Raw genomic sequence first — 15934 nt, 5'->3', positions numbered from 1 at the left:
GCGGAGCCCAAGGTGCAGCTGGGTTGGAGAGAAAGGGAGGGTGCCACAGGGGTTCAGAGCATCCTGGTCAGGATCTGCAGAGCCATCTAGTTGCCCACGTCTAGAGGAGGCGTCCTGGAGGATCCCAAAGACTAGCTTTGCCAGCTTAACAGAGTGATGCCTGGCCCCAAACTTCGGCAGAAGTCAAAAAGCAACCTCGGTGTGAATCCGGAGAAAGGGAGAGCTGTGAAGCCCCACTTCATTCCACACCCCCTTCCTGACTATAAATAACCCAAGTGTCACTTCAAAGGGTGCAGGGAGCGCGGGAGAGGGGCTCCCGGAGCCGCCCGGGAGGGGCAGCGGGTCCTGCGCACCACGCCCCCACCCACCCCGGGCGAGTTTGCATAAATAAACAAATCCGAGCCGTCCGCCTGGCAGGAGGTGGGGGAGGAGAAAGGAGGAGGTGGAGGGAGGGAGGGGAGGGGGGCTGGGAGAGATTAGTTTGGGAAGTGGCGCTCACTGCTCATCCGATCCGTGCTGCGGCCGCCCGTGTGTCAAGTTACAGAGGCGCCGGAGTCGGCCCCAGCGCTCCTCGGCTGCGGCCACGACCCACCTCTGCCCATGGGGCCCTCCATGTGCGCCCCTTCGCCCAGGGACTGAAAGTGGCGCGCCCGGGAGACGCGAGACACCGACAAGGACCCCCAGCGCAGAATTAGCTTGAGGACTCTGCAAACACTTGAAGGAGAGGAGAGCCCGCCAGATTCCCCTAACTTTCCAGAACTTGGAACTTTCTTCGAAGTCACTTTTTTCCCCACCTGGTGTACCCCGATTACCGCCGGTCATGTTTTTTCGGCTTCCCCCTTCCTGCTGCTAATATTTCCGTCCTCTTTGCCGGGAGCAAGAGGAAAGGGACCTATTCCAGCGACGCAGCGCTTGCCCCCCGCCGCACAGCTTGGATCACGCCTTTGGGCAGCGGCTCTTGCTTTTATTTATTCTATTTATTTATTTATTGGTTCTCAAGACGCGAGAGGATGGTGGCGGAGCGCGCTCGCAAAGCGGCGGCAGCCGGTGCCCGCGGCCCTGGGGAGCTGGGCGCGCCCGGGACCGTGGCGCTGGCGGCGGCGCCAGCGGAGCGTTGCGCGCGGCTGCCCAGCCCGGCGTCCTGCGGGATCCTGGCGCTCGCCCTCTGCTCGCTGGGGCTCAGCCTGCTCGCCCACTTTCGAACCGCCGAGCTGCAGGCCCGGGTGCTGCGCCTGGAAGCGGAGCGCGGGGAGCAGCAAATGGAGACGGCTATTTTGGGACGAGTCAACCAACTGCTGGAAGAGGTTTGTGCTCTTTGTTGCTGGCTTTTTATCCCTCCCCGCGGCGCCCCCTCGCGCAGCCTCCAACTCCCCACCGGCCGGTGCCTGCGGGTCTTGCTTTCTGAGTCGCGATGTGCCCCTGGCCTCAGACAACTTGTCTGCGGAAGGGGTGGGGAGCTGGGACAGTCGTTGTCCTGCAGGACCCAGGGGACCCGAACTGCTTGCGCGGGACCCCTCAGCAACCCCTTCCCTCGTCGCGTACCGGGAGCGCCCTGGGCGCGCCGGGCAGGTGGAGGAAGGCGCCGCGCGCTGGGGTGAGCGGAGGTGGCCAAGGTCCACTTCTCCCTCTCATCGCTCCGCCCGGGTGGTGAGAGTCTCCCAGCGCCCATGCGGGGGGACGTGTGCTCGGTGGCCCCCAAAGGAGGTTTGTTGGACCCCCGCATACCTCCCCATCTATCTCTGGAGGCGCAGTGCTGCTTGACGTTTATTGCCACGTTCCGTAGGAAGAGAGAGGGAGGGAATGAGTCACCCCCTTGCAGGGGGTGGTGTCCTGTTCCCTGCCCACTGTCCCAGGTCGCCAAGGCCCAGATGTGGATGCGCCTGGCTCTGCTGGCCTTGGCCATGAATTATCCCATACTCTCTTGTTTCTCAGCTGGGTTTCTTGTCTCCCATCCCCTGGAATGGCACTTGATATTCTGTGTCTGTGTATTTTTCTGGGAAAAGGATACTGAGCTTTCCCCCATTCCTGAAATATCCTAATTCCAAGTGGATTAAAAGTCACTAGTGTCCCTTAGCCATGGCTATCTTGGGAATACATGAAAAGACCTCTCCCTCCCTGAGAAGGAGGGACAGTTTCATTGGTGCCACCAAAGGAAAGGCTGGGAAGTTAGATGTGAGGTCTGCTGAGGAATGAGAATCTGGATAGCACTGGAAATGCAGGGTCCAGATGCAGGGGTCCCTACAGGTGAGGGCTATGGAAGTTTGGGAACACATCTGAAGCAGGCATCCCAAGCTGTGTGTGTGGTAGGGGGCTGGGGGAGGCCTTTTGCTTAGGAGGAGGTGATATGGAACGGTGCACAGCAGGGTGATGGAGTCCAGCTGCCTAGATTTTATTCCCACTCTACTACTTTGAAGCTGTGCAACCTGGAGCAAATATCCTAACCTCTCTGAGCTCACAAAATGATGGCATGCATTTGAGACCATTGCAGTGGTCGCTGTGACCATTCTGGTCTGATACATCTATTCCCTATAGCCAGGCTCTTAGGTGCCTCTTCCAAGTAGAGGCAGTAAGTGCTAAAGCAGCTCCCCAGCTGGCCAAGGAGTGGGAGGTCACAGGACCAGAGCAGACAGGGTAGTCATGGGGCAAATTTGCTGGTGCTAGTGATGCTGCTGTCAGCTCATTCTTATAGACCCAGAGAGCTGTCAATCCAGAGGGCTGTTAGGCTGGTGCCCTGTGTGTGGTGGGGGAGGGTGTCGTGGCCGTGGTTTGAGGTGGGGGGTTTCAACAGCCTGAGCAGCGTGGTCTTTGCAGGCTGGCTGAGAGTGTGCGTGAGAATAGCTGAGTAATGAGAGGGTATCAGGGCAGGGAGAGCTCCCCCAGATTTCTCAGGGAGCCTTGACTGCTGAGGGAAAAGCATTAGGCCCTGGGAGTGTCACTTGGTTCCTCCTTGTCCCATCCTCTCCCCTTCCCAGCCCTTCCTGTTGGCCAGCACTGACCCAGTCCTTCCCAGATCCCTGCTTCCTCTGCTTAAGACTTTCCCATGCCAAGTCTCTTACTCTCTGGGCCTCGGAACTGACAAAGCTATCTGACATGCTGATTCCTCCTCTCCAAGCTGCAGTATCATGTGTACCTCACCAACTTCTAGATCTTTTACCTGCCTGAGCTTCTGAATTCACCTTCAGAAGCAGATTGGGGGGGGGGGTGGCTAAGTAGATTCCTTGTCCTCTTATATCCCAAGAGACAGTTGGCTAGGTTATGGGTGTTTAACCTGCTTGTTCCCTGTAGCCACATGGCGAGATCCAGGACTAGTAGCCAAGCCTCCTCTCCCCTTGCAGTGCTTTCTCCGCTATGACCTGCCACCTTGCTTCTTCCAGTCTCATTCATTCGTTTAGAAAATGTTTCCAGAGTGCTAGCTATGGGCCAGGGATTGTGGGAGACACACTTCTGCCCTTCTAAATTTACAGACAAATAGAATACCAGTAAGAAAATGGGCCGAGGACATGTCATGTGAAAATACAATGTTCAGGGCAACAGAGAAGGCTTGGGGAATATAGTGACACACAGCATAACTGACTGGGGTGACTTCCCGTGAAAGTCATTTTCAAGCAAAGACTTAAAAGGTGGCTAGGAGTTTCCCAGGCAAAAGGGATTGAATATATGGGGCATTGTTCTAAAAGGGCAAAGGAAAAATGCTTCTGGAGGCTGGACACCAGAGAGAGGAGTTTACCTTGAGGAACTGAAGAAAGTAAGTCCCAGATGCTGGAGGGTGGGCAGAGTGGAGTGGTGGAAGCTATAGCTGGAGAGAGACAGTTAGCCTGGGTCAAGAAGGGCCTTAGAGACAGGTAGATCCATTTGAGAGCAATGGGGATCCACTGAAGGGTATTGAGGAAGGCAGTTATGCCCTGAGAATGGGAGCTGAAGGCAGAGCAGGGAGGTCAAACAAGAAACTAGTGCCAGGCAGTGGTGGCACCTGAGGTCAGTAGGGGAGGGCATCAGAGCGAGAAGGGGGCTGTCGTGTGGGAGGAGCAGGTGGTGGCCTTCTCTGCGTGGACCTGTCCCCTGTGTGGGTCCTGCTAAGGGGACATCTTAAGAGCCACCCCATCCTATGCAGTACTCATTATATTTTAATTAATTAAAATTAACTAAAAATTTCAAGGTAGTGCTCAAGTAGACCCCTGTAGTTAGTGGCTGCACAGGTATAGAGCATGCACCTCATCACAGAACATTCTACTGGTTGGTGCTGCACTAGGAATAAGCCCCTTCTGTGTCACAAAGCTGTCCCCTGTCCCCTCCTTCCTTCCAAACCCCGCAACATGAGGACTTTCCTCCTAAGTCAAGATCTGCCCTGGGGGCAGATCTCTTCCCCCAGGTCTGAGCAGGGGGCAAAGGTGAAGAAGTGGTGAGGCAGAGGTAGAAATGCTGGGTACTCAGAAAAGACAGAGGCTAGAGGGGAATGGTTTTGTTTAGTTCACTAAGAAATGGACATGCAGAGGGCTCCTCCTCTGGGGAGAGGGAGCACCCGGGGGTCTGTGAGCATGGGGGTCTGACCCCGGATTCCAGCTGGGCCTTGCTAGCCTGGTGGCCTAAGCAGGCCACACACCTCCCTGAATCTCAGACTCCTCATCCTTCCTCTTGGGCCGGGGACTCCTAGGAGAGGCAGGTGGAACAGCGCACAGGGCTGGTGACCTATCTTGGAGCAGGTGGGCCTGGCCGCTCCCGGGAGATGGAAGGGCACTGAGCCCTCTGGTGAGACATTCAGCAATGGCCGGGAGGCAAGAAATCCCCGGTGGGGAAGGCACTGTGCTGTGGGCAGAGCTCTATTTGGGAGGCTGGAGGAAAAGGGAGCAGGCAGGGAGGGCCCGGCTGAGGGCATCTAGTAGGAGGTTCCTAGGATGAGATGAGCCAGGGGCAGATGTGAACTGAAAGCCCAGGTCTGAGGGGCCGAGCCTGGGAGGGGCAGGTATGCAGCCCCTGGGGAGCGGGAATATGGCTTCCAGACCTCAGGCCCCACTTTTCCCCCATCAGCGCCTCTCCTGGTCTGGGACCCTTAATGAGCACTCCAGCTGCTGGTTGCTCGATTTTCTTGCTGTGAAGAAAAAAGCTGGAATGTCCCAAATGGAGGAAATCAAATGTCACCTAGGGCTGGGCAGAGGGAGTAGAGCGAAAGAGAAGGGAGTGGAATTTAAAATAGCAAACAAACAAAAAAATAAATAAATAAAATAGCAAACTGATTTTGTAAGCCAAAGGGGAAAAAGGGTGTCAGCAGCCATCTTCAAGGAGAGTTTAGAGGGATGCCGGGCAGACTCCTCGTCCCTAACAGTGAGAATAACAGCAGCTCTACTCGGAGTGTCTCCTGGTTACAGAGCACGCCCAGCAGCCTGTGCTGTGCTCGGTGACTCAGCCCTCACTTCCGCCCTTGGGCTGATCCCCTCCTTGTCCCATTTTACAGATGAGAAGACTGATGTCCCTATACTGCCGTCTCACACTTGTGATCAAATGTTCTGAGAATCAAGAACATTTCCCACCTCTAGGAATTCCCTGGGAGAGGAAGGGATCTGAACGTCCAAGCTGAAATGCTGAGGAGCCCCAGGCAGACTCCCTCACCCCTAAAGATAATACTAACAATCACAACTGTCATGTCTCACCATTATAAGGCATGCACGGGGCCCTTTTATTGGATCTTTTTTTCTAGAGGAGCTTTTAAGGGGAGAGGTCAAAGCAGCGATGGGATCCCCTAGGATTGAAATGCCAAGATGAGGACAGGCACAGGTTCTTAAAAGGAGAGTCTGTGTGTGAGGGGGCATGGCCTGTGTCGACCACAGCCTGCACCTCAGGAAGTGAACCGGCCCTTGATCTAGGTGCAGCCAGTCCTCCTCTGTGAGTCCTGAAATGATTCTTCCTTTTCTTGCAGTGAATAAGTGGCTAGTCTTGTGAGGAGTTAACAGAGGGAAGATCTCAGAACCCCTCAATTCAGTCCCCCCACTCTACAGAGAGAAAACAGGTCTGCAGGCCACACAGCCAGGTATCAGAAGGAACAAAGGCAGGATCCCTATTTCTGACAGGTACCTCTCTCTGTGCCTTCTCCTTTCCAGCAATTTTTTTTAAGATTTATTTTTTATTTATACAATAGCTGGGGTACAGGCCAGAGGCACAGGAGGGTGAGAGGATTCACCAGAGATAGAGCAGGGAGCAGAGCAGGCAGACAGACCGAAAGCATTGCTGAGGGGGGCAGCGGGTACAACAGGAGAGGTCTGCTACGCCATGTGGGAATCTCCCTGGCCGGCCAGGAATCGAACCCATGCTGCAGAGGCTGCAGACAGCTTCACAGAGCTGTGCTCAACCCGCTGCACCATGGCAGGGGGGCCCTTTCCAGCAGTTAATTGTCCCATCAAGTGACGGCAAAGGCAGGGCACATGTGTGCTTCATTCCATTCCCTGGTTCTCAGCAGACATTGTTAATCATACAGTGTTCCATGCACTCCCCATCGAGCTTGCACACGACCTCAAAGTCCTCAACACAGTGTCCCAGGAAGCTACCAGGAACTAGCAAGAGTGGTGTTATGACTCTGAGCTAAAAAGTATATATCTATACTTGGTATAGATAAAGTCAGGAAGAGTTGTGACAGTTTTACAGCTTCTCTAAATGCCTTGAAACTAGCAGGTAGCTAGACTGAGGACCTCGTTCAGCCAACCTAGGAAGATGGTGGGAAAAAATCAAGGCATCTGAAACAAATGCCATCTGTCCTAAGAACATTTTTGCAATTTGATGCTTCCAGAAAGATGTTTTTTTTCCTTATTCCTAATCATCCTGGATTTGCCCCCAATACCCTCTGGAAAGCCTTCCTGAATCACTCCAGGGCTCTCTCCCTGCTGATTTCCTGGTCATGCCAAACATCTATCCCAGAGAAAGGAAATAGGTAGACCAGGCATATGCTGATTTTTCCTTTTCCAGAACCACAGCAGCCCTTTTCACTCAACACTCTTTCCTGGTGAGCCTACATAGGACCCAGAGTCCATCTTAACACGAGATGCCAGTCCCAGTCTATTAGAGTCCCTGCAACAGATCAAATCCATCTGCCCGTCTGGCACAGCCTCAGACACATTGTGTGGTGTCCTTTCTATTGCCTTTAAATGTCTTATCTCTCCACTAGATCCTTCAGGAGTGGATCACACAGGTCCCACAGAGGTAGCATTTGCTGAGCTGAATTGTCATTAGGCCCACACTGCCATCTTTGTTGTGAGAATAACACTGGAGCTGCCACTTGTTACTCAGGCCCTGATGATGAAGACCTCTGGGAGAGTCCCTCTCTTTGCTTCCAGAATGCGTGGGCTTTTAAGATGTGTCTCTTGGACCGTACATCATCCTTTGGGCAGCTCCGCACCAAATCTGGGGCTCACCCCACGGCATAGTACAGTTGCCAAGTAGGAATTTTAGTGTCAGGCCCATTTCCAGTTCTGTTTCATCCCTCTGCTCCTCCTTTTCTTTTATCCTCTTACTGCTGTCTTACTATACAGGTCGTATGTGTGCGTGTGTCTTTCTGTCTGTCTGCCTATCTATCAGTCACTTTAATATCCCTTCTGGGATCAAGATAGAGGTAAAAGTTCTATAGTAACCAAACTTTTGACAGTGATTCTCCTCCTTTTTCGTCATATCTGCATGCCCGTGAAGACCTGCCCTGGGCTAGGCTGCATGTGTGTCCCCTGGGAAGCTTTGAAAACACGGCAGGCTGCACCCTGCCTAAACCCTGATGTGAATCCCCGGGCACCCCAGTGCTTACAGCTTGCTGTGCCATGTAACCCAGATGGCACCTGAGTCCCAGGTAGCATTTGAGGGGGCTGATGGGGCCAGTCAGGAGGGTCCCAATGAGATATGAGTGAGGCCCTACTCTGCACTGTGCAACTGAAGGGCTGGGAGGGTTAAGGGAGGTTGAGAAGTTGGGAATGCTTGTTGCTGTTTTATTTTTACAAAAAAAAAATAATAAATTAGCTGAGAGTTTGTCATCCAGGGCAAAGGAGGTTTGGAAGAAGCCTCTGGAATCCTTCTCCCACTCTTTTGGTTGGTTCCACCCCTCCCAGAAACAGTCTGCCCAGTCCTCAGTCAGCACAGCTCACCAGGCAGCGCCTTTGAGAGAAACTAAGACCCAGATCTGTGCAGGGAGTGGTGGTCTGGGGCTGGGGGGCCCGGCTTTCCCGGGTGTCCTGTGCTGACACTACCCGCGCCCCAGTCTGGAGGTTTCTGGAGGTTCCCCCCCCCCCCCCCCGTGGGGCCTCCCTGGAGAGAAGCCCCACAGGGCAGGGCAGGGACTCCTTTGGGCCTTCAAAGGTCAAGGGCAAGATGAGCACAAAAGGGCGGAACTGCCGGACTGAGAGGCTGGCATGGCCTTCCAGAAGGACACTGGGGCCCTGTCTTCCCCCCAAAGGCTAATGTGGTTTTCCTGAATCCCCCATGGCTGGAGTCCACATGGATTGGGTCCGCATGGGCTCTGCTGCCTCTTATGTTCCCTTTCCTCTACCCTACCTTCCCATCCTCCCCGAAAACTTTCCTTTGCTCAGGCACATCCCACTGCCCGCAGCCTTCCCTGGCCACCCTGCCCTCTTCGGGCGCTCCTTCCTCTCTGCTCTGGAAGTTGCAGCAGGGAGGCCTTGCTGCCCCCGGAGGACACATCTTCCCTGCAGAGACTGTCACGGCCTGGGATTCACCCAAGGGACTTTACACCTCCAGTTACCCTGAAGCTTCGGGTGCTCCATGAAAGGGCATCTTAAGTCACTTTAAGGTTTTCTGCATCCGACAAGGGGACATGGAGGGCAGGACAATGACCTCTGGGGACAGGGATGCAGAAAGGGTTAAAGAGGCATTCGCTGGGGCTCTGCCAGCCTTAGTCTCCCTCCCCGTGAGGAGTTGGTACCTGAGGTTTCCTGGGGTTTGGGAGAGACTCAGTGTCATGGGACATCAGAGTGGGAAGGGCCCGGCTATGTGCAGCCTGTCCGCATCCCATGGAGTCAGGGTGTTGGAAGGAAGGGAGCCATGTGCTGTACCAGGAATGCCCCACAGCATCTGTGGTTCTCTGGCTTGCATGCCCTCGGTAGCAGGAAGCTCACTACGCACACAGCTGACAATTCTGTGGTTGGCTGCTCTGGCTATAATGTCCAGTGTGTTCTTCATCGCCTCAGAGCTCCAGTTCCCTGCCTGCCATTCCACCCCTCCAGCGTGTCTGGAAAACCCTCCAAATTCAATGTGTTTAAACTGAGCAGGAAGTCCAGCCTCCCTCAGCACCTTTCACCTGTGAATGCATCTAGCCCAGGTCCTCCTGACGGCACCTTCTCAACTTCCCAGAGACAGATCTTTTCTCCATCACTGCCTGCCCTTCCCATGGAGCTGCCCTCGACTCTCTCAGCTCCTAACTCACCTGCTTTCATTCCCAAAGTCCTGCCCTTTCATCACCCACATGGCAGCCAGGTGATCTTTAAAAAAAAAAAAAAACCCTAAACACAATCATGACATCAGCCAGATGACAACTCTTTAATGACTCTATTGGTCTCTAGTTTTTTAATCTCTGGACCACAAGGTCTGCAGGACCTCGCCCTTGCTTCCCCCCCACCCCCAGCTTCATGGTTCACCTCCCCTCACTTTCAGGATCCCCCCTGCCACATGGCCATACACTGGTGATGCTAAGAGCACAATCTCTCAAGGCATTTGGCTGAGTTTAAGTCGAACTCTGCTAATCACTATCTGTGTGACCTGGGGCATGTTTTTGAACCTCTTTTGGGTTGTACCTCTATAAACTGATGATAATGACAACAACTCCCTCATTGAGGGTCGATTTTAGGATTAAAAATGTCAAAATAGGGCCTCCCCTGGTGGTGCAGGCGGTTGAGCCCAGCGCTGTGAAGCTGTTCACAGCCTCCGCAGCACGGGTTTGATCCTGGCAGACTGGCAAGAATCCCACATGGCAAGGCAGACCTCTCCTGACTCACCCACTGCTCCCCTCAGCAGTGTAGTTCAGTCAGTCTGCCTGTTCTGTTCCCCGCTCTGGTTCTGGTGAATTCCCTCACCCTCCTGCGCATCTGGCCTGTACTCCGGTTCTTGTATGCATGAATAAATAAATCTTAAAAAAAAAAGTCAAAATAAGTGCTTTGAGCAGTGGCTGATACTCCAGTAATAGGTATTGCAATCTTCTGGAAAGTGCAGAACCCTCACCCTCATGCAGCATACAGCAGAGAGTCGTAGGCTCTGAACCAGGCAATCCTGCCTCTGCCCTTCCTGGCTACCTTTATGCAAGTGAATTCACCTGTCTCTCTCCATTTCCTTGCTCACAAATGGGTTGCTGTGAGTGTTGGATGAATTAATATAGGCATGATTCCTGCCTGGTTTAAAAGAAACGCATTATCATGTTGGGTCCTTAGGCATTTTTCCATACGGGGCCCCTCACCTGGTTAGTCACTGCTGTGTTTAGTGCTTGGCCCTGTTGTCACTTCATGGTGAGCCCCCCTGGTCCATACCCAGAGACTGCAACCGATAGTCACTCCTTGTGCCCCTCCCTGGAGAGGTGCCAGGTGGGCAACATCCGTATCTGCTTTGTCCATGCATGTCTAGTACTGTACCTGGCTCTGGCACATACCGATGTTCAGTGCCTATTTGTGGAAGGGAGAGAAGAGAACACCACCACACCCCACAACCTCACTCTCATCGGCTCCCTGCTCCATTGCAGGGGTCCCCTGTTTCATCCTGCAGGGACCCCAGATATCCTTAAATCCTTAAGGGTGTAGGCCCCATGCCAACCTGGTCCCCGACTGTCTCCACAGTTAGTTCCAGCACTTAACTCCTTAACTTCCCGGAGGCAGCAACAGGCCCCCAGGTTAGCGGGAGGGAAGGGCTTCTCCCCATGAATGCTGGCACGCTCACACAAGGGCACACATCTCTTTCTCCCAACATTTTTGGATTTGCAGAGTCTGGGACCACATCTGTCTGTGGTTCTGGTAGGACAGGGAGGCAGAGGCAGCCTGTGGCATCCGGTGGGCCCTTGGGCCCCTGTTTCATGGCCCTGGTAGCCTGTGATCAGGTGCCAAGTTCATTGCACAAAGAAAGCTGTGGAGGGAGGGAGAAGACAGTTCCTCAGAGTCACAGCACCCCTCGCAGCCCCCAGCATGAGGGCCAACAGAGCAGACTGGGGCGTGCCCAGTTTTTGTGGGTGTGGGATGAAAGCCTCGATTTCCTTCACTTTGATTTCGCCCGCTGAGCGTCCTGTGCTCCAGGGCATGCAGCCGCACAAGGGCCTGTCCCCTTAACAAATGCAGTTTGTGGGGCTGGCCCTGTCCTGAGGCCACTGGGACTAGGCCCAGAGAGCCTGCTGCACTGAGCAGCCTGGTCCTGCCTCTGTGCCTCGCTGCTCACTAGAAAGCCCTCCCAAAGCCCGGACCAAAGCCCAACATAGGAGTGACTGCAAGGGGGCAGACTTAGAGAAAGTAATCGGGTTCAAGTGTGGTCCAGAGACATGACCCAGCTCTGCCCTCATGGGACTGATTACATCTTTAAGGGGTGGCCACCAACCCCACAACAGTTATGGTATAGGGTCACAAAATGGCCCTAGCAGATGGGAGAAAACCCCTGCCCGGTGCCAGACAATGTAATAGATGCTAGTGTGGAGCCACAGCTTTGTGTCCCGGGCTGTCATTTCAGATGGGCGACCTCTTTTAACTTTATTTCTCAGGGTCAAAAAGTGGGGCTGCAGGCAGGACCCTCACTTATACTTCCTCTCAAAAGAAGGGAGGGCGGACCAAGTTTCCCAGGAGTGGGAGGGGCAGAGCAACATCACTGTGGCAAGTGGGAGAAGGCAGACATGGCGCCAGCTCAAGAGAGAAGAGGCCTTCACCTGACCACTAGGAAAAACCAGCTGGTATAGCTGGGGCTTACCTTCTTCACAGCTGAGTCCTCTTTGTTTTCTTTTTTTTTTCCATTTTTTAAAAGATTTATTTATTTATGCATATAAGAACTGGGGTACAGGCCAGAGGCGTGGGTGGTGAGAGGATTCACTAGAGACAGAGTGGGGAACAGAACAGGCAGATTGATGGAAGTACACTGCTGAGGGGAGCAGCAGGCGAGTCAGGAGAGGTCTGCAGCACCATGTGGGTATCTCCCTGGCCGGGGATCAAACTTGTGCTGCAGTGGCTACAGATAGCTTCATAGGTTGTGTCTTAACCCCTTGCGCCACTAGGGAGGCCCGAGTCCTCTTTGTTTTCTGAGCATGTTGCCTTTTATCCTTCAGCTATCCTGTGTGGCCCAGCTGATAACTAATATTACCTGTTAACTAATATTACCTGATAACTAATATTACCTGTATGGATGAGGAAACTGAGATCCAGAGGGTTATGTCTCTTGCTTAATACACCATTAATGGGAGAGCCGGGACGAAATCCTAAGGTCCCAGCACTCTCAAACGCAGCTCAAACTCACAGCAACACTGCCCAATTCAGCATGTAGTGGATGCTTTGTTGGAATTTAGGGGTTGTCTATGGCAAACCTCAACAGGATCTCACCCCACCTCCAAAGGTGCATGGGTTCTACAAAGACTCATGCACTAATAATATTAAAATGAATTATGAAATGGCATTTTCCACCCAGTAGCACAGGGGTTACCATATACTGTTCAATATGTATAGCTATTATTATTATTAATATTAACTTTTGTTTCATCATACCATAATGTTTTATAGTTTCCAAGGAACATTCTGAAGCACCTTTCAAGGATTTGACAGGACAGTAATATCCCCATTTTGCAGATTCCCTTAGGTGGAGGTGCCAGTTTCAAGGCCATGGAGGTTGAGTACAAAGCTCACCTGGGTTGTCTCCCCCTACCTTGACTGAGACCCACCCACTCATCACAGAGGTCCAGCTTGAGGCCCAAGAGCTGTGTGTGGGGAAGGAGTGTCCCCTAAACCCAAGGCCAGGCTGGAGCCACATTCTCTGAGGGGAGTGAGTAGCCACTTGGCATTTTCCCTTTGATACTGATACAGGTATTTTAATAGCTGTGATGATCAGGCGGGTGATGTTTCAGCTCTGGACATGCAGGGCATTCCAGGAGGCCCTGGTTGCCAGCAGGGCCAAAGCCGAAGGTTTGTCTACCAGAGTGGCTGGGGGCCCACCCAGGGTTTTCCACCTGCCCCAGAGCCTCAGCCTGGATATTTCTCACCAAGGGTCTCAAATTTGGATGCTTAAGGGTCCAGGCTGGTGGACTAAGTAGGTGAAGCTGGCATGGGGAAGGCACTATGGTGACCTGCCTGAAAGGGAAGCCACCACTCATTACCCCCTGATTACTATCATCACCCAGTGTTGGCAGGTCCTCCCACTGTACCAGTGAGATTGGGAATCCAGACCTTCATGTGAGAGCTCCTGATTTGTTAGTAACCACTATTTTTGAGCATCTATCTTATGTTGTGGAGATAAGTCAATGAATAAAACAGACCAAAGTGATCATGACCTTGTGGAACTTAGTGGTGGGGGTGACAATAAGCCAACAACAATGAAATTATAAAGAGGAAACAAAACAAGGAAAAGAGTAGGTATAGTGTGCGAGAATACAGGGGCAAGGAAGTTCTCGTGAGAGGGAACCTGGTGGGTAGCTAGGAAAAGAACACCCCAGGCAGTGATGCTAGCTAGTGCAAAGGCCCTGAGGTAGAAGAAAGTCCAGCAAGTGTAGGAGAATGGCTCATGGGATGAGGACAGAGGCGGAGGGAGCCATCAAAATGTTATGGCAGTAATCAGGCCAGAGATGATGAGGCTTGCATGGTTGCGGTAGAGGCGGTGGGAAGAAGTAAGATCCTGACGGTGGTGGGGGTGGTGGGAAATGCCGCAGACTCAGTGAGAACAGGAATTGCTGACTGCAGGGGTGTGCAGCGAGAGAGAAAGGCATCACTGATCTCAAGGATCTGAGAGGCAGACAGGTTGGAGATCCTTTTATCTCCTCCTCCTTCTATCTGCTTTAGCTCTCCTCTCTCTCCACCCTGGTCCCATCTATCGCTATGGGAGGACCTGGCTAGGGTGACTGGCATAGACTGCAAGGAGCTCAGTTTTGCTGGGTTAACTTTGGGATGCCCATTGTTGGAGATGTCAAGTGGACAGCAGGTATATGTATATCTGGAGCTCTGGATCGGCCCAGTTGGAGGTCACTGCGGGCAACATCATCAACCATGTAGCACTGAAGATGTGAGGCCCAGTGAGAGCCCCAAAGAAGCCAGAGCAGAGAGGAAAGAGATGAGACTGGGCCTTGTGGCCTTCCAACATGTAGACATCAAATAGAGAAGAACTCAGCAAAGGAGACCGGGTTGGAGCACAGGGAGGTGGGAAGGAGACCAGGGGAGCCAAGAGAAGAGAGGAGATCAGGAGGAGGAGGAGTGAGCAGATGCTGCTGACAGGCAGGGTGGAGGTGAGGACTGGCCACCGGACTTAGCCACATGGGCAGAGGCCATCAGTGACCTGGCAGGTCTCTATTTGGGTGGAGGGGAGAGCAAGACCCTATCTGAGTATCTGGGAGGGAGCTGGGGAGATAGCCTCAATCGGGGAGTTTTTCTTAGGAAAAAACTTGGTCAAGAGAGGATTTTTCTTCCCTTTTCTATGGTGAGAGGGACAACAGCATGTTTGCATAATGATTTCATCAGGGTGAGCAAACCACAACTAAATCTCCCTCAAGCCCTTTTCTGTAAATACACTTTTATGGGAACTCAGCCTTGCTTATTTTGTTCTCGAATTATCTGTGGCTGCTTTTCACCTATGACAGTGAAGTTGAGCCATATGATGGAGATCATGTGGTTCACACAGCCTAAAATATTTGCCAGTTGACCCTTTATGGAAAATGTTTGCTGACCCCTGATGTAAGGAATGCAGTGGAGAAGAGGAAATTAATGATGCAGCAGGGAAGAGGAGCTTGGGACGCTAGGCCCTGAAGCAGATGGGACGGAGAGTTGGCCTCACCTGGGTGCACAGACATTTGTACAAGAGGAAGGAAAAGAGGGTGTGCAGGCGTGGACAAAGATGCATGGCTGTGGGAGCCTCTGGAAGGTCTCTTCCTCCTGCCTCTGTTTTCTCAAGGCCTTCGCTTCACAGCGATGTTGAAGGCTGAGCAAAGGAAGGTGTTAGAATTACTAGGACAGTAACATGAAGACACAAGGGAAACCCCGTGTGCTTGCCTTGTCTCCTGAGCTCTAGAGTCCAGTGTCCTCTCTGCCTGGAATCCTCACAAGGACACCCTCCAACTACACTTGTCTTCAACCCAACTTGTCATCTTCCCTACAAGCCTGTTCTTGGCTATTCTGTCTCTCCCCTTGCATGCCCCCCCCCCCCGGTCTGTGTCTCTCCATCATGTGGCCGTGCCGTGGCCCAGACAAGCATCCCCCAGTTGGAGGGGCAGCTATGGGGGCCTCCAGAAAGGATCCTCAGCCTCCAACCTTCGCACTGCCCAATCTGTTCTCCACGAGTTCCTGGCCTGGATGCCCAGACAAGCAAATGTGATCACATGTCTCCTCTGCTTAAACCCTTGGATGGCTTCTCCCTTACTTGGGCACATAGGCCCCCATCTCCCACTCCACACTCAGTCTGCAGCCACATGCTGCCTGGACATGTCCCACATGCTTGCGAGGCTCATAGCCTTTGTCGGTGGCGACTGTGTCTCATTCTCCACTTTTCATGGTCTCATGGTACTAAGAGCTCTGTATGTAATGGCTAGACCGAACAAAAACATTGAACTTGAAGGTGGAGGACTTGGATTGTAAGCCCTCTGTGCTGCATGGCGTTACCTTGACCTTCTCCCTGGTGAGAGAGAAGCTTTGAGAGTTCTAGGACTGGGACGTGCTATTTCTCCAGCATTTGCTTCCTCACTACTGTGCAATTCACTACTGGCTCTGTCACTTTAGCAGATTGTGTTACATGCCTACTGCAAGCCAGG

The 15934-nt window shown here is 52.9% G+C and overlaps 1 protein-coding gene across 1 annotated transcript in view; it reads left to right on the top strand.

The window, feature by feature from the left end:
- Positions 1 to 1010: 1010 nt before the first annotated feature.
- The window catches only part of COL13A1 (collagen type XIII alpha 1 chain), a gene marked incomplete at both ends in the record, with an annotated part of 159574 nt that continues 144650 nt past the window's right edge, over positions 1011 to 15934 (top strand). The window contains one exon of the mRNA XM_084244428.1: positions 1011 to 1304. Coding sequence (XP_084100554.1) covers positions 1011 to 1304 — 294 coding nt within the window. The remainder of the gene's footprint in view (positions 1305 to 15934) is intronic.

Source organism: Talpa europaea (assembly GCF_964194135.1).
Source record: "Talpa europaea genome assembly, chromosome: 10".
NCBI lineage: Eukaryota > Metazoa > Chordata > Mammalia > Eulipotyphla > Talpidae > Talpa > Talpa europaea.
This window is presented reverse-complemented; position numbering and strand designations above follow the sequence as displayed.